The sequence below is a fragment of the Rhinolophus sinicus genome, linkage group LG17 (genome assembly GCF_036562045.2).
Source record: "Rhinolophus sinicus isolate RSC01 linkage group LG17, ASM3656204v1, whole genome shotgun sequence".
Lineage (NCBI taxonomy): Eukaryota > Metazoa > Chordata > Mammalia > Chiroptera > Rhinolophidae > Rhinolophus > Rhinolophus sinicus.
This window is the reverse complement of record NC_133766.1, coordinates 18,311,566-18,330,316: the sequence shown is the minus strand read 5'-3', so window position 1 is coordinate 18,330,316 and position 18,751 is coordinate 18,311,566. Positions and strand designations below refer to the sequence as shown.

Sequence of the window (18,751 nt, the reverse complement as noted above, 5' to 3'; positions counted from 1 at the left end):
CAAGGGCAAGACATCCAGGTCTGGGGTGACGCGTCCTGTGACAGGAGGCCAGCAGGAACCAACATGCCACGCTCCTGAGTTCAGGCAAACTGTGTGGAGTGAGTGGCAGGGTGTGTGTTTGGGTTCTCTTGTCTGTGATCTCCACTCCATGCCCAACCTTGCCCAAAACAGAACAAAAGAAAGCACACATACCACTTCAAGCTGCCCCGCAGACAGCCACTTTCAAACAATCAGGAGGAAAGAAAATCTATGGTTAATAGATGGATGAAGCAACGAGTATGTGCAGAAGGACACCTGATCCTGAGACCATAATCCCGGACCTTAGACGTGTTTCAGAGGCAGCACGATGCCTTGTACTGGGCTGCATATGAGGGAGACAGTCATTCCTGGGGAACGATGACAAAAAGAACCAACAAAAATCGAGTGCTATGGTACTGTATAAATTATGTAATCATGCCAGTTATTACTCTCCCAAACATGGTGCTCCCCTAGGAGGTGCCAGGTCACGATCAACAGGCACGGGTCTTCCAGAGATGCTCCAAACCCTTGTACCGGAGACCCTCTGCCCCCTCCCCCCCGCCCCCCCAGCAGGTGTGGGCTCTGAGGTGCTTTTCTAACTGGAGGGCTGGCTTTGGTTTTGTGGGGATAGTCCCACCCTCCCTGGCTGAATGGCTCCTACATGGCTCCTGTCACCCCAAGGCCTCCCTGTAGCAGCCCCTTCAAACCAGGCCTGCCCCTCCCCCGCTTTCTTCAAAGCCTCAGGCCTTGAAACCCTCTCCTGGTTCTGCACACCTCACACTCAGCATCAGGGCGGGAAGGGGCCTTCAACGTCACCTACTCCTGCCGGCCCTCACCTCCCACCCTGACTGTGCCCCCTGAGAGACTGCCTTGTTTCACCACCTGAGCCCTGCGTGGTGACAACATAATGTGTTTCTACACGGGAGTGCTCCCTCTACACTCCAGGGCTCAGACTACTCGGCTGCTGCCCCTTGGGGAAGAACAATGGTATCGGCCTGGGGAGATAGATAGAGATTCTCTGACCTTTCCCCTCTGCTTGTGTCAGCTAGAGCTGTTTACAGCCCTGCCACTCAAAGTGTACCCCTAAAGTGTCCTCCCAACCAGCAACACCAGCATTTCCTGGGCGCTGGTTAGACAAGCAGAATTTTGACCCCTCCCCAGGCCTGCTCAGGTGGAATCTGCATTCTAAGAAGTTCACAGCTCATTTGTGTGCACGTCAAAGGTTGAGAGACACGTTTTACAGAACTAACCCTGGACAAGACAGTTCCCCTCGGCCACCTCTGTCAGCGGAAGGTTCCCAGGGGCCTCGTGTGGGAAAATCCCAGGCTGTTCTTCATCCCCTGCAGGCACACAGGCAGGCTGGGGGGACATGGAATTTGCAGTTGCACGATATGAGTTCAAGTTCTAGTTTTGCCACATACTCCCACATTTCACTTCTCTGAGCCTCAGGTTCCCTGTAGGGATGTAGGGGTAATAATTGCACCAGCCTCACAGAGTTGCCGCAAGGATCAGATGAGATAAAATAGGTGACACTGCCTTGTCCAAAGTAAAGTGGGGTGCAAGGAGTTACAAGTGCGCGCACACACACAAAGGTAATGCGCATGGCACACAGTTCAAAGCCAGGCCATCCAAGGGCCACAAGTGGGCTCTGACAAGGTCATCTAGGGCACGGAGGGAAAAATCAGGCATAGCTTTGGGGCTGGGGAGACTGAGCCAGGGACAAGTTTCAGGAATTTAACTACTCCCAGATCCTCAGTTTTGTTAGCCACTCAGGGGAAAGGAACCATGGTCTTCTAACTGTACTTTAAATTTCCTTAAGCTGTAGGTGGTGGCTCTTTTGTCCTATTCACAGCTGGCCAAGGATGGGATTGTGGAGAATCAGAGGATAAAGATGGGAATTACAGATGAGAGGTGGACCAGAGGTAGGGATGTGCCCAGATTCAGAGACCTCTTCCCAACGCTGTTCTGCTTAACGCATTTGTTTCATATGCCCTGCAGAGCAGACAGGGTGGGAAGACACCCTTCGAATCCAAGTTTGGTAAAGCCGGTAAAAATACTAGCGCTCACCTGGCTTTCTCATGTTATAATGAACAAAACTGAGATTAAGAACTTGTCCTAATAGCAAACGGCAGAATCCGGGTCCTGACGACTCTCCAGGCCACATGAGGACCTGCTCCATCTATTACTCTGGAGCTCCCAGGGTCAGAAGGATGCAGTGGTGAGCTGGGCGGAAGTTCCCTGGGGAGAACTTGATGGAGGAGGCGTCTTTGAGTTGGGCTGTATAGAGCGGAGGCTTTTATCTGGGATCCAGTCTTCCCAGGCCCTCTCTCAAATGATAAAGACAGTGAACTGGGGGGCTGAGGGGAAGGAACTGGGGTGCTGGGGGAAGGGTTGCCTGGAAGGTCAGCTACATGGACCAGGTGAGAGTCTGGGCTGCGGCAGAGCAGAGGAGAGAGCAGGCCAGGAGGCCGATGAGCAGGTGGACAGTTCAGAAGCCACATTTATGGGACTGCAGGTGGGGGAGCCTTGGGAGAGCTGTGCAGGGCAAGGGCTAGACGCCCACTTGCAGGTGAAGAAGGTGTTTTAGCAGCTGTATGACAAACAACTAGAGAAAGATGGAGCCTGACATACAATTCAATGCACAGAGATTTTCAGCAAGAGTCGGGAGAGGGTGAGTGTAGGGAGAGCTGTTTGCCCAAGACTAAGGAGTTTCACAGGATGTGGAGCTTTAAATGCTGAAACCAGACAGTCCCAGGCAAATTGGGATCGCTTGTCACCCTGGGGAAGCAGTCTGGTGAGGCCTGAGGGCGCCTGCTGGAAAGAGGTGAAAGACAAGGAGGATTGAACCCTTGGGGTGGAATCCCCACCTGCAAACTCTAGGCTTGAATGGCCAAGGCAGAGTGAGTGGCAATTTAGTTGTGATTCTAGTACCTTAAATTATTGTCTACTAAGTGCCAACTGCTGCATGAAAAATGCAAGTAATAAAAATATAAATAAGTCCCCCCAATCCAGAGGAAAATTAGATATGTGTTTAATCATACACGAAACTGTGAATGATACTTCCTCTACAGGACAAATATAACACCAAAGAAAGACAAATCGGCGATGGGAGAGGTTCTAGCTGGATGTAGACTCGGGGAGGAAGCAGGACGAGCGTCTGAGCTGGGTTTTAAGTTGAAGGCTGGACTGGGTTTTGATGGGAGGGTGTGGGGCAGGTGAAGGATGTTCTCAGGGAGAGGACACACATGGCAGGAAGTATATAGCATATTCTGTAACTGTCATCCAGTGGGTTTGGACGTCACACAACAGCGCGGAGGTGCATTGTGCAGTGTGGCTGGAAGTACAAGTTTACACAAGATCTCAGGTCTGGACTCTATTCTCAGGCTGTAAGGAACCATCGGAGGTTTTAGAACAAGAAAATGACAGAGATCAGAGCTAGGAGGTCAACAAAGCGTTGTTCTTAACCATCTGCGTGAAGGGGAGTCTTACCCCCTTGGGTGTTACTTACCATCATCTCACAACCTCCACCAGCAGGACCTTCTCTCTAACGTCGAATACAAAGCTCTTTTCTGAGATCCTGCTGCTTCCTGTGCTTTGTGACTCTGTCAAACAGAGTTCCGCTGGCTTCTAAGCAGACATTACTCATGAGAAAGCAAAGGAAAAGGATAAATCTCTCTGAGATTCAAAAATTAACAAACTACTTGGATCTTATTCCAAGAACCAGTCAGGGGAAGAAACACAACTTCCACAAGAACATTTCTTACGAAAAAAATATTCCTGTGCTGGGCAGGTATTCAAGGAGGAAGAGAAAGGGGGTGGAAGATTAGGAAGAGGGAGAAGAAAGGGAAGAAGGGGGGAAAGGCTGGTGTCCTGAGTTAAATGCATCTCCCCAAAAGATATGTCCAAGTCCTGGCTTCCACCCAGGACCTATGAATGTGACCTTAATTTGTAATTAATTTAAGGATCTTAAATTTAAGGATCTTGAGATGTGATCATCCTAGCTGGATGTCAGGTGGGTCCTGAATGCAATGACCGGTATCTTTGTAAGAGAAAGGAGGGGGCGAGGGGCAAGGGACGAAGGCCACTTCCACATAGAGACAGAAAGTGGAGTCATATTTCCACAAGCCAAGGAACGCCAGGAGCCTCCAGAAGCTAAAAAGAGAGGAGACGGGATTCTCCCCTAGAGTCTTTAGAGTGAGCATGGCTGCTTCCTTTAGGACAAATCATTGATGAAAGGAAATGCTGGGCGCGCGCGCGCACACTCACACACGCAGCAATACTGCCGGCAGACAGACCAGTCCATCGGAAAGCCCGTAAGCATCCTGCCATGGGTGTGAGAGGCGTGCGCCATGACATGTGCAAAGAGTGTCTGGCTCTGCAGAAGGAGATGGCAGCCAAAGCCCGTGCAGCGACAAAGGGGCAGCTGCTTATGCTCTGGCCCCCTTGTGACCCTGAGCACACAGAGCAGTCACCAGCAGGGGAGAGAGGGAAGGGGGGAAGCACAGGGCATGGGGGGTGCCGCCCCCGTGCATGGCACTGGATGCGCCTTTGCTCCCTGGCGAGTTGGAGCTGGTGGCAATAGAAGCACTGCTGGAAATGACTGGTTATAGATCCCAAGGAATTTGGTTGCTTGTGACCACAGATAGTTAGGAGCTGCCTCCAGCGCTAGTTCACAGCCTGGAGCTGAAAGCATCCTGCTCAGGTTCTAACCTGAGAGAAATGTGAGAATGAAATTAGGAAGTGCTTAAACACAAAGCCCAGGATGCCCATCCTGGCAGCTTCCCAGCGGCCTCAATCTGCAGCACAATCGTGAAACAAAGCCACTCTGCTGCTGCATCCATCTGACCTTGAGGCAGACGGACTGGGGAAATTGGACTTGGCATGCGAGCCCTTCCCTGGGTTTCTCTTCCAGCCCAGCTCACAGTTTGGGGTGAGCAAAAGCATCTGCCTCCCAGGGCAAGAAGTTCAGCTGTGCAGAGCAGACAGCAACTCCTCTCTTCAATGAGTAATAGTTGCAAAATCCACTCATGCTCCTCAAACTCTCCAGTCACGGTCGCCTTTGCCTTTATTTCTCAGTCACCTTCCGTTCCCTTAGCCCAGTTCTTTCCCCAGATCCTCAGTGTTCTAGAACAACAGAAAGTGGCTCCACTCAAAGCAAATTTTCGGAGTTCTTCCCAGAGCCAAGTGAACGAAGGTGTCAGAGAAAAGCAGCACCCTTCACATCTCCTGAGTTTTGCATCATCATTCCTTTTATGAAATAAGGTTAAGTGAAGCTCCGATGGCAAAATTCCTCCACGTGGGAGGCAAGGCTGTCAGTCCACCGCATGGCGTGCTGCTAGCTACCGAGCCCTCAGTGGTGTACTTTTCTTTGTCAGGATTTTCAGTATTTTCTAAATTGGACTATAATTGACAAATAACATTCTATTAATTTCAGGTAGATGACATAATAAGTCAATGTTTGCATAGATTGCTAAATGATCTCCACAGTAAGTGCAGTTAACTTACTGCACAAGGATTTCAGCATTCTCTATTATTTCCTAACTCTGCAGTTGTTCTCGCCTTTTCCTTGTTATTCTTCTACCCCAGCCATCTGCTGCAGGATTGGTCCCCTGCCCAGGGAAGCCCTCTCCCTGCGTATCGTCAGCGGGACCCCGCTTCACTTCTCTGTTCATCCAGATGGTTAGAGAGCTCCAACCGGGTTAGGACGATCATAAGAAACACCAAATAAGAAACACCCAATGTACGTCCAGCCTGAGGAGCGCAGGATTTCAGGTGCTATGAGGTATCTTCGTGTCTGGTTTAAGCATTTGCAAGAAGTGTGCTGGGAAATACAGCAGAACGCAGGAGTTGCTGCAAACACAGAGCATGCCAAAAAAAATGTATACACATTTTAAGAAAGGAAAAAACTATTCAAATTGAAATACTCAATATATACCGATAACAAAAGATGAATACAAGTCATGTTTGACTTCTGCAGTGACAAGAGGTGCTCAAAGTGGTTACCATCAGCGTCCAGACACTTCTGGTTATGGCGAACTACTGCTTGAGCAACGTTGACTGAAGCATCACCCCTGGTAGCTCTCCAAGGGACAGACGCCACCTTCAGCATGCTGCCTGCAGCAAAGGGCTTTGAAAAATGTAAATCTGTCATGGAATATATACCAGCTGTTGCTACTATAAGCAGCCCAGGTACAGTGAGGTAGATATAAAAGCCTGAAACGTGAAAGGTTTGAGGCATTGTCGGGTCCCTAGAATAATACCAGGTACAGTGGGAAAGAGGGTGGAAGAGTCATGAAGCTCGCTCTGGCCTCCTGAGAGCATCACATCCTAGGTCATGCTGACCCAATTCTCCTCGGGGACTCTAGACACCTCCAAAACAGGCAGAGCTCAAAGTTGTCCAACCCTGTATGTCTGGGACAAATTTCCCTCTGGTGTCTTCCAGCTACCTCCTCTTAGGTAAAACCAGGTGGAGAAGGAGCAAGAAAAAAATTGGGGAGTGGGGAAACTGGCTGGTGTTTTCCCTTAGGAGGCCCTCTCTTGCCAGAGTCTCACTGATTAGTGACTCAGATTCACTATTCTCCCATCATCCATGCAAAGACACCTTCTTGCTGAAGTATCAGCAACTAAATCAACCATCTCTGTGTCCTGTCCACCATGAGGCATAGCAGTGCCTTCCATGGGGCACAGAGGTGCCTTCCATGAGGCAGAGGGGTACCCACAAAGGACAAGACTGCTCACAGCCAAGTAAATCACCCCCACCTTGCCCATCAAGATCTAGCTCAAAAGTTCCCTCCCCAAAGCTTTTGCTAACTATCCCTTGGCCAGAGAAGGCCTTAGACTCAGGGTGATTATATTCCTGCTCTGAGGTGAAGGCCTCTCCATAGCCCTGGCCATGTTCTGGGCCATGGCCTGGATCTTCATAATGGACTGAAACAAACTGCAGCTCAGAATATTCCTGCCACAGACCACAGCAAGGCTTTCTGTGGGACCAGAGCAGACCCACACGCAAAAGAGAAACTTGTCAGGAGGATCTCTCTGCCTCATTTTGCTTCATCTTTGGATTAGGTGACTTGTCTGCACCCCCTTCTCCCTTCTTGAAACAAATGCAAACCTTCTAATGCCGTCAGCCACCCAGTCCCGCAGTGCTGGGGAGGCCCAGACCCCCTTAGGCAGCAGCCAAACGCCTGCTCTCTAATGGAATTACACAGGAGACAGGCAGAGCATGCTGGAGCCTCCAAAGCCAGCATCTGGCTGACAGCCTCCTCTGGGGGAATGGAGGGTGCATGAGTCAGGGCTGCTATCTCCGGATCAGTGAGGTGGGGTCCCCATCTAGAGGGGGGGCATAAAAGCAAGAGTATGGTCTTAGTGATTACCAGACTTGGGCTCAAATTCTATCTCCAATTCATTATTGGATCTGGGGACAATTATTTAACCTCATTGGACCTCACTTTCCTCATCACCTAAATGAGCTAATAACGCGTAAAAAGGCCTTAGCACAGACACTCAATAAACGGGGGCAATTAGTATTATTATTATTTTATGCTGGCATCAGGTCTCTATACCCAGGGCCTGGGGAAAAAGAAAGGAGAAAGGGGTGGTATGAGATACAGGGGCAAAACTTCAGATGGAGAAAGAAAGATAGGTCTCTCTACAGATACCATCTTATTAGAGTCAAGGTTTTTAAAATTTATAGCAATAACAAGAGGGGAGGGACATGCCCCATATTGGTTGGTGGACTTGTATATTCACTTGTTGATTGGTTGATTGGTTGGCTGGTCAGCTGGTCCATTTGTTGGTTCATTCATTCATTCATTCATTCATTCATTCATTCACTAAGTACTGAATGCTTACTTCGTATCAAGCTCTAAGAGCGCTGATCAGGACAGACAGGTGAACCAGGCAGACAAAGCCCAGCCCTTGGAGCTTCTAGACAGCAAAACAAGCACACAATGCAGTGAATTGGAAGTAGAATGAGAGCTGCAAAGAGAAGGTGACTAGTGCTTATTGGATCAACAGACAGGAGGCCTCACTACACGAGATTAAAGAGAAGCTATATGGCGTCAGGGACCTACGGTGGATTCAGAATGTCACCTACAAGTCTAATTTCAGGACAGACAGGACAAGACCATTATGTGACACTAGTAACAAGCAAATTGCAACCCAGGACTTTGTAGTTCTCACTGCAAACCAAAATTGGGCGGGCCCACGACACACCTTCTATCAGAAACTGCCTGCAGGGACATCTGGGCTGGGAGAACTTTTGTGTGAGCTGCGGGTACACGTGTTCACAGCCCCCTTGGAGGGCTTGACCTAACATTTGCTTCCATTAATCTAATATCTTCGAAGGTAGTTATTATTATGACAGGCCGCCTGGGTTCAAATCCCGACTCTCCACTTACTATTAGGTTGGTGTGAAAGTAACTGTGGTTTTTGCAACTGTTTTTAACCTTTTAAATCGCAATTACTTTTTCACCAACCTAATAAAAGCACCGACTGGAATGAAAACCTCCATGACTCACTGGCAAAATTATAAGGACATGCTCAAAACCAAAGAGCCAATTTTTAAGAGTGCAAGGAGTACTTCTGCAGGAACAAGAAAGCACAGAAACATAGCAGGAACATGAAATTTGACTGAGCCAACAAAAGAACGAGAAAGTAACTTGCAAGAAGGGACTTTGAAGCCAAGGAGAAAACATCCTTCACAGCCTTTTATGAGCTCACGTGCTGCCAAAATGAGGACAAAAGATTCTTTGGTAACATAAGGCCGGCTGCTCACCAGAAAATGGAAGGGCTACTGGGCACATGGGGCAGGTAGGGGAAAGCTGAGTTCAGGAAGCTATGCAGAGAGCAGGGAGACTTGGCCAGTAATCTCTGTTCAGGATTTAACTGAGGATCGAATGGGTAAGATTCCCACTACCGGCTTCTTGATGTTTCACAGACAAAACCTGTCCATTCTACAGGTCCCCGACCATCTGAGCCAGAGGAGACATTAAAGAGCATAGTCTTTGCTTCCTAAAGCTGTTCTGCAAAACCCTGGCTCTGACGGATATTAACAGCTATATTACAATAGATAATAGATACTTACCAGCATAATTCAAAAAAGTGTTCAGGGGCCAAATACATGCGAAAAACGTTGGGCTAACCACCTAAGACACCAACCAAGAAGCCACCGTGCTTACTGAGGACGGAACCCACGCTCGACCCTAACTCCTTAGCATGACCCTCTTTATTACGAGTCAAACACAGTTCTAAGAAAATATTACGAAGGTACATTACTCTCCAAAAGGCTGCCTTGACCTCACGAGTCTTCTAAACTAGGTCAGATCTTTTCTAACTTGTGAGAAACACACTGTGTAACACTACACCACGGTGGATAAGATAAAGTACAACTTCCTTCCCCCAGCACCTTCCCCACGTTGGACTCGCCCGTTCCCTGCATCCATTCTGTTGTGAATGGAAATCAGATCTGTGATGAGTCCCACAGCGCCTTTCTTCACCGAACCTCCCTGGTAATAGCTGCTGTTCTGGTGCTACTTGAAGGGCCCAGGCACAGATCTGGGAATCATCTGCAGAAGACATTTCTAGTTGTTAAAATTCAGCCCCTACTCCTCTTTTAAAATTTTTAGCACCCCATGGGATCGCTGCATTTCCAGAAAAGCTAAGCTCATCCATAACAGTAATGACAGCAACGCATATACTGAGAACTTGCTATGTCAAAGCACCCCTTCCAAGGTACTATTACTGCCCCTGTTTTATAAATGAATGGATGGGGGCCCAGAGAGGTCAAGTCAGTGGCTGAAGGTCACGAAGGAGAGCCTGGATTTGAGCCCAAGTACTCTGACTCTAGAGACCACAGGTTTGACCATCTCTCCCTACTGCCTCCCTAGGATTCCACTACGAGCCATTCCTACACATAATAGGAAGGCACTAACTTGACTGAGTACCTGCTCCACGTGAGGCACTGTGCTTGGCACCTGGTCATCCTTCCCCAGAGCCACCCTTTGGGGTAGACAGTACGACTGCACAGAAGAGGAACAGTTGTACTTGTTCAATCTCCCCCTAACCCCCCAGCTGGCAAGGGGGGAGCCCAGATGTGAAGATCTTGCTTAAAGCCCATTCTCATTCCAGAACTTAATCATTTCCTTAAAAATGGCCAGATATAGCCTGACCACCTGCAGTTTAAGTTGATTTATACATAACGAAGCACGGAATACTTGCGTTACCTCCCACCCCCGGGATCACGATGGGGTTCTGCTATGTTCTGGGGTCTAGGGAGGACCTCTGAGCATCCATGGAAGGTTGCACAGGTCCCTAACACCACTCTCTGATCCTCTTGAGGATAAAGGGACTTGGCTTCGATTTATATTGTGTTGTCCTGAAAGAATTATGATCTTATCACTCACATTGTTTCCTTCCTCCACCCCTATTCCAACACCCTGATTTTATTATCTTTATGGCTTGACAGTCTAATAGATTATTTTAATTCCACAGAAGCCCCCACTATGGAGGGATGACAAGGAAAATATGGGCTATGTAGAGATCATTTAAAAAATTTAGGCTGTGATGATTGAGTGGCGAAGGAGATGCATTTCTAAGCACCTTGCTTTGTGGTCTCTCCATCTTATTAACCTTCTACAAGAATTTGTTCAGGGAGAAAACCGAAAGGCTTTCCAGTGCCACTTATTAGCAGAGCTCTTTCCGAGTTGATTTGATCTACTCTTCTCCAGAATAAAATTCCTTTTGGTTAAAGCAGGCTAGAAATATACATACAGTATTCAAAACAGTTCACTATGGCAACCTCAGCGTTAGAAAACAGGCATTAGGAGGCCCCTGCTTTGAAAGCACCAGTAACCATAGTCCCAGCTCCCTCCCAAGGGAGGGGCCTTAACAAGCTAAGAAAAATCCATCGTGGAACAAATTAATATAAGCAAACACTGTGCAAAACATACTCAAATACACAACAATATTAGCTTTAAAAATAAAGGCCGGTGCACAGAAAATGAGAAGCACCTTCCCAGTTACCACGGACGCCAATCATCCCATGACTGGCTGCTGTGAATTACCTGCTTGTCTGCGGGGCACCATTTAAGTGTGGAAAGTTTCCTCTACTGCGCTAAGATGAGTGGAAAGACCCATGCTCGTAGGTTATAGGAGGGAATGAAACCTCATCCAAGTTGAAAAGAAAGTAGCGCCTACGTGAAACACCGATTAAAGAAAGTAGCTGGTTATGATAAGCAAAGGGAAGCAACGCATGAACTCAGACCTCCAAGGGGGGAGGAGGCTGAAGGTGGAGGGAGGAGATGGGCAGTAGGACGAGAAGGAAACAAATACGTATGTATTGAACGGTTCCTACAGGTGCTATGTCACTTTTAATGTTTGCTGTTTTAATATATGTGATCTTCTCAATACACCTAGTTAGGAGAAACTTTCATTAGACCCTTGTTCCAGATGAGGAAACTGAGGTTTAGAATAGTTCAGTTACTTGCCCAAGGACACACAGCTAGTCAGTAGTCAAACCAGGCTTCAAACCAGAAGCTGGTGGTCTGTCTAGTAAGTCACTGATATCATGGCCCGGGGGGCCAGCTGCCTAACCAAAGTGGGTGTGTCATGCCTTCCCAGCACCCGCAGCAGTGGTGCGCCTGTCCCTATAAGGGGACATTTCTCATGTCTCCCAACCTGAGATGTTCCTGTGATTTTGCTGTACAAGGTTCTGAGTGTGCTGGGGAGTAGAGAAAGGCATTGGAAATACTCTGGAGGCCACCTGTGCCACCCCTGAAAAGTCAACAGGCTGGGAGAAGCAGGAGCCAACACATGCCCACATGGGAAAAGCGGAGAGCCATACTTTAGGGAGGCCGACCGCAGGACCACAGGACGTGATGCTACTGAGGAGGAGGGCCCCGTGCGAGGTTCGGAATCTGCCACTTCTCAGCGCGGGGAGGGGGCCTTGGAAAACTGATTCTCTTCTCTGCTGGGTCCTAGTTTATTCCCTTGAGAAATGGGGTTGCTTCTGTGATGTCATTAGACCAGACTGAGGGTTTAGTAAGCTGACATAAAACACATATGAACATTCTGACATAGCTTGCACAATATCTGGAGTTGGTAATGTTACTATTAACAGGGCAAAGCTCTGATTGCAGACAGAAGATGACTGGGGGCCTGGAGGAAAATGCCAGGAGAGCCACAGGTCTGGGATGAGGGAGGAAAGCTCCACCTCCCGTTGTTTTCATGAACAACTACATGCCACCTCCCTCCAAGGAAACAAGATGTTGTGCTTTCCTCTTGGCAAAACTGACTCCCCGGTGACTGACCTGAGATGTCAAAACAGCCTGATTTTTCCTCCATGGATGGAACTGGCCAAAACAGTGGGTTAGTGCTGACCTCTCCAGTGGCAGGAGCTAAAAATGACAGTGAGGCCAGCACCATGTCCCTTTCTAGATCAGCTGGCCCTTCTTTTGCTGCAAGAGGTACAGAGAACCCTGGGATAAAGTCCGCCCCACAGAATATTCAGCAGAGCAAGGACCCAGTATAAGCAAAGGCAAAGGGACTGCCTTTTTTAATTTTCCAAAAGGCAGAAAGTAATAAAGAGTAGAGTAGAACAGAGCAGGGTGTCAATTGAACAAAACAAAATCATAATTACCCACAATTTAACTGAGCATATACTGTGTGCCAGACCCTGTGTATAAGAGCTTTACCAGTATTATCTTATTTAATCTCCACAATTAGCCTACAACATAGAACTTTTCATCATCCCATTTTACAGATGAGGACGCACTTGTAACTTGCAGAGCACTAAGTGGTAGAAGCAGGACGCAGACCGAGGTCTCCTCTGGGTCAGAGCCCACAGGCGAGGAAATCCAAAGGTAGAAATACTGGATTGGCCTCCAGGTTCTGCCTCCTCATCCTCACCTGTGACCTCAGGTGTCTTTGGAGGAAATAGAGGAAGGCAACAGGTCCCTTCCTGAGTCGAGTCCCAAGAGCACTGCTGAGAGCTGGGTGGTGCTCATACACATGGGTTTAGAAATAAAAGGATGAGGCTTAGAAAACAGAGGCCAGGCCAGGCCATGAAGTTGTGAGAAGCAACAGGAGTCCTGGTCGAAGAGTCATTCTGGCTCCAATTCTTTCATTACTAACCCAGCTCTGTGAACTTTCTGTAAAATGTCCTATTTGTGAAATGTGGGTGGTGGCGAAATGGAAGAGAGACTGCATGGCCACTGAGGCACCTTCCAGCTCAGAGCCGCTGCTGCACAAAGGAGGAAACCTACAAGATCAAACAGTTCCCCAAACAGATGTCAAAGGCATTGTGTTCTCAGGAATCTTTGGAAATAACATGCTCGATTTTGCCAACAAAGAAACAGCCACAAGAATACACTTCACTTTGCCAGAAAAAAAAAATAGCTACAAGGATAATTCATGCATGTAATGTTCTTGTCTCCTATGCCCCACGTAACTATAAGTTAATTCTCAGAAGGATGCAAGGAGAGGTTACAATGGCAATACCAAAATGACAAGCCTCTTTTTTCCAAGAAAAAGAAAGGCTACCTCTTTACCTAAAGCATCTCACTAAAATTTTCTTGCATCCATACCAGACTCATTGGCATTTGAAATTAGCAGGAAATTTAAAGGTCAGTTGATTTGACTGTCCAGTGGGTACCTAAGTCTCCTCCAAATGACTCCAAGGGGCACCTAGGGGATCCCTAAATACCTTCAGGACAAGAACTTGGTATCATTCAAAGCTGCCTATTGCATTCATTGCATTGAAAAGGTCATCAGCTCTGAGCTTTTCCGAGGTCTTTCTTATACTGTCTGCAGCTTTGCACCTACAGCCAGCCACACAGACCATGCCTAATGCTCCTCCACAATAGCGCTTCACAGATGTGGCCCCTGAGTCTTGTTTTCTACAGAGCTGTCAATCATTCTGGACTGACGGCAACAATCCAGTCACTGAGGTGTTGTTTTTGTTGTCACCCTTGTTTTTTCAGGCAGACTTGATCCACAATTATTCCAAGATGATTACTCCTTCAAATAACCCACACTGCACATTTTCTTCAATCTATCTTACCAGCTACACTGAAAGCTGATTATAATCAACTTGCTTTCATAAGAAGAAGGAATCAATCAAAAAATAGACTTTAAGAGAAACCACTTGACTGAAAGTATCACCAGCAAGCTTATCCATGTTCTGAGATAAACAGGGAAGAACTGGAACTGTTCCCTTCTCCATCACTGCCCAGGCCCCACTGGAATTTATAGGACCAGCTTTCACATCACAGAACCATAAAAATCATCTCGCCGCAACCTCACATTTTATGTTGTGGAAACGGAAGTCTGGATATCCCATCACTTACTCTTTGCCGTCCCCAAATGTTCATTCATTCTCGGTACTGGGTTGGGTCCTGGGACACCAAGACCCTGCCCTCCCCAGTCTCTGAGCAGAGACTCATAAGGCAACGCAATTCAAGGGATTTCACACAGGTGGAAGCATGCTGTTGGGGTAACCCAATGACAGGTCTTTGGAACCTTGCAGAAGGGACTTGGAAGACAAAAGGCTGTTTCCTTTCTCTGTGCCTTTCTTTGTTCAAACTGCCCCTCTAACTGAAACACCTGCTCTCCCTCATTTTGGGAGAAAACTCATCCTGTAAGCTCAGGTATCACCCAGACTCTTTTTCCCCAGCTCCCCCTTTAGCTGCCCTCCTTCTTTAAGCTCCCACAGTCCTTTGTACAAATCACACTCATTGCATGTAGCGTCACGTACTGCACTACCCTTCCTGTGGCGATCTTCTCTATTAGACGTTGGGTTCCTGGAGATAGGGAACTGGGTGCTACTCAGTTTTATACATCGGCCTAGTTCAGTTGGTCTGCCCAGGGTTTGATGAATGAACAAATAAACATTTTATTAGAATCTTAAGAGTCATCAGGTATTTGCCACACATAGAAGGAGGGAAAAGAATTCTAGGCCCAGGAAGCCCTATGCAGAGGTACAATACTCTGAAAGGGGGTCGCGTGCCTGCAGAGCTGTGTGAAGGTCTCATGGCAGGATGTCCAGGCCATGGGAAGAGTGACAGAGGCTGGGGTTTGGGGGTCATGTTTGGGCCAGATATGGAAAACCATATGAGCCATGCTGAAGCGTACAGACATTATTCTGTAGTCAGGGAAGGAGCAGAAAATCTTTACAGAGGGGAGTGACATGATCCAATTCATTTTTAAGGTCGCTCACATGGCCAAAGGAGAAAGCACTGCACTGAGGACAGACAAGGCAGGAGGGTGTGTTTGGAGCCAGCTGCTCGGTCCGGGACATGGGGAGGGTCTGTACCAGAGCTGCTGTGCTCTGAGAGCTCAGGGCGACTCCTGAAGGTGGAAGCACCGTGTGGACTCAGGTTTGAAAGCCTAGGTGGAACCCACAGGATTTGATGAGTAACCTGAGGTGTGGGAGAGGGAGAAGTATGAACAATAGTGCCGGGTTTCTAGCTTGGAACCCCAGGGAAGTACAATGTGAATAGCAACAGGGACCATGAGACGAGGAATGGTTTTGGGGAAAAGATTATGAGGTCATTTTTGGAAGGATCCTATGACAATCCTTCCAGATGATTTCAGTAGGTCCAGAGCTACCTTGTTACTCATTTAACTGAAAGAGACAAAGTATAAGAAAATCAAACACGAAAACCTAGCGTACGAGACAAATATTTTAATCCTCACAGAGTCAGATGGAGAATTTTGATGATCTGAGGGCACAAGAAACAGCTTCAGATGAGAAATGTTTAGGTTCTTAAAACTACCAATATTTCTCGACCAGTGACATTGGCAGTTGTATACAAAATATTCTCTAGGCCATCAGATTCCGTATCTTTCTTATTTTCTGGAGCCAACGAAATCATTTTCGTATGTTTTAAAAAACTGTATTACCAGCTGGCTGATGTCCTCACACCACTCAGTGGGTCCCAGTCACCAGGGAGAACTCAGTTTACATTAATTATGTGATCCCACACAGCCATTTGGTTGACTTATTCCTCTTTTCAAAATGCCAGCAGGGCTAGATATTGATGGGGGCAAAGCCCAAAGACACACTCACGAATACCAGCCTTGATCAGTCTTTTAATCTAGCAACATGCCTGTCTCCTCCATTTTATAGCAAAAGCTCTGAAGACCAAGCAATAAATACAACCTCTCTAGAACCAAGTGTTCCACTGAAATAAACCACAAAAGGACTTTCCTGTTCCCTGGTTATCCCAAGTGCGCAGGGACTGGGCTTGGTAGAGAAGAAACTGAAACTGCCAGCTCACCCTCTTCCTCAAGTTGTAGGTGAGAATGAGGTTCCTGGAGAAGGAGTGGGAGAAGGCCGTGTAGAATTCCAGCACTTTCTGCAGGGCGTCCCGTTTGATCACATGCAGGTCACAGTAGGTCAAGGCCCTAACGTTGGCACAGGACTGGGCAAGGGTGGCTTCCTTCCAGAACACATCTCCAAACACATCTCCTTTCCCTAAGGAGAGAAAGTGGTGATGAGGAAAGTGTCAGCCAGGAGGGATCCGGCCACCCAGGCTGCCTTCCCCCTGCTCCCCACAATTGTCATCCATTCAGCATTCTGCAGCCTGGGCTCAGAAAAGGCAACACTGATTTTAATTGGAAACTTACCAACATGCAATTTGAGAAACTTAAAAAATACCACATAACACATGTCAAGGTTTAACCAATGACATCGGGATCATTAATGATACTTCTTGAACATTCTTACCAAAGTGGAAACCCCCTGTGATTCTTTATCACACCCCCATTCTGGGGAAATACCAAGCATAATCTGTAATAATATTTCCTTGTTTGCTTGTTTATTGTGTATCTCCCAACATGAGCGTTCACGGGTTTTATCCCTCCAGCCAACACAGTACCTGGCACACACTAGGAGCTCTGTCTGTATTTACAGTCTAGAGGGAAGTGAGGAAGGAAGGCAAACTGTGGGTCTACATTAGTGTGACCGACGGAGAGGTGACTAGTGGGCTGTCACGAGGATGGTGTGGACTCTTCATCGGAGCTGAAGAACAGGAGAGGTCTCCTCTGTTTAGGATGCTTGCTCTACGTGGAAGAAGTCAGGCAAGAGTGACGTCCACCCCGGCCCATGCCCAGTCCGCTGCCCTGAGGTTCGCGTTTGTACGGTGCCCAGGCCTCTCCCTCTCTCCCATGCCTCCTCCGTATTCCTCACCCTTGCTAATTGCCCTCTTGGCAGCATAAAATATGGGCCTTATATAAATGGCATCTCCAGCATTCTCTATGCCTAGCATTCCACAAGAGTGTATTTCATAAATCAATAGAGTGTTAATCCCACATAGCCATCTTCTGGGTCAAACTTCTATCAACCTCCTCTAAATATCTGCTTTTCATATCTAGGGATATTCTTCTTACTTTACCCAGCGACCACCACTTTCACATATGTCTAATACAAGGCCTAATTCATTGCCTGCACAGCCTCTGGCTGTACATAGCTTGAAACGTTGCTTATCTTGCCTCTAAATTTTCACCAGGGATAAACACAAATTCGAATCCCCAGGGAGCCTGAGAAGCATATCCAGGGAGAGAGAACAATACTACAAGGGTGAAAAGCAGTTCCCACAGCCCTCAGGACAGTTGCCAGCCCTCTACCCACCTCAGTCATACTCTGTGGCTGGAACCAGGTATCTGTGACTCAGTACGATCACCATGACTAAGGAGGCAATTAGACTTTCAAGCACCTAGCGAGAACTTAACCTTTTCTCAAACACCCGAAGGTGCGGATCCAAGGAGATAAGATATTCCACAGGCACAGCCTTCTCTGAGCACTCCCACCATGAGAGCTGAAAAACAAGTGTACTAGACATATCACTGCACAGTTCTCTACGTGTTTGGGAAGTAATATATAGTTCTAATTCATGAAAATGGTTTTACTGACTCAATATAAGTAAGATACATGCTGGTGGGAACTTTTCAGTAAAGGTAGCTATGCCTTAGAAACTGGGTTCCTTAAATTCCCTTACCAGGTGTGTGGTTCAATCATCTGTCATATGAGTCTGCTAATTTAGGCCTGGGGCCAGTGGACGGGAATGTTTCCCTCTGTAGGATGCGACCTGGCTTCCAGGGAGATGGGCTCATTCGGTGTGTGCTCCCTATTACTGAGTTCTACCCACCAAGGCTGGCCAATGCATTCGTACCTATTAATCCTTCCATAACCTACCGTATACTGCACTACAATGCCTCTGCTGCCTTGCTTATGTATGTAATCTCATGCCTTTAGAGAATGCTCTTCTTCTGACACACATCATGGCAGATAGTCAAGACATGGACCACATCTGTATACTGCAACTCAAGAGGCAAAGCTGAATTCCCTTTCCCTTGAATCTGGACCGACCTTAGTCCCTTGCTTTGACCAACACAAATGTGGCAGGAGTGAAGTGCTGGGATATCTGAAGCAAGGTCATAGGGAGCCTTAAAGCTTCTGCCTGAGTCTCCGGAACATTTACTCTGTAGATGTCCTCTCTTGGAACCCAACCACCATGTTTTGAGAAGAACAAGCCACACAAGAAGTCACATATTAAGTGCTCTCTGGTGGACAGCCAGCTGAGCTCTCAGCTGGCAGCCAGCATCTGGAAGTCATGTAAAGGAGCCATCGTGACCACCCAACCCAGTCGAGTCGTCAGATGACTGCAGCCCCAGCCACCACTGGACTGCAACCATATGTGGGACACCCAAGAGAGAACTAACCCACCGAGTGAAA

At 47.6% G+C, this 18,751-nt stretch overlaps 1 protein-coding gene across 3 annotated transcripts in view; it reads right to left on the bottom strand.

Moving 5' to 3' along the window:
• KCNH1 (potassium voltage-gated channel subfamily H member 1) overlaps positions 1 to 18,751 on the bottom strand; it is a 333,308-nt gene that overhangs the window by 61,225 nt on the left and 253,332 nt on the right. For all 3 annotated transcript variants that reach the window (XM_074322079.1, XM_074322080.1, XM_074322081.1), the window contains one exon: positions 16,296 to 16,492. In XM_074322079.1, coding sequence (XP_074178180.1) covers positions 16,296 to 16,492 — 197 coding nt within the window. The remainder of the gene's footprint in view (positions 1 to 16,295; positions 16,493 to 18,751) is intronic.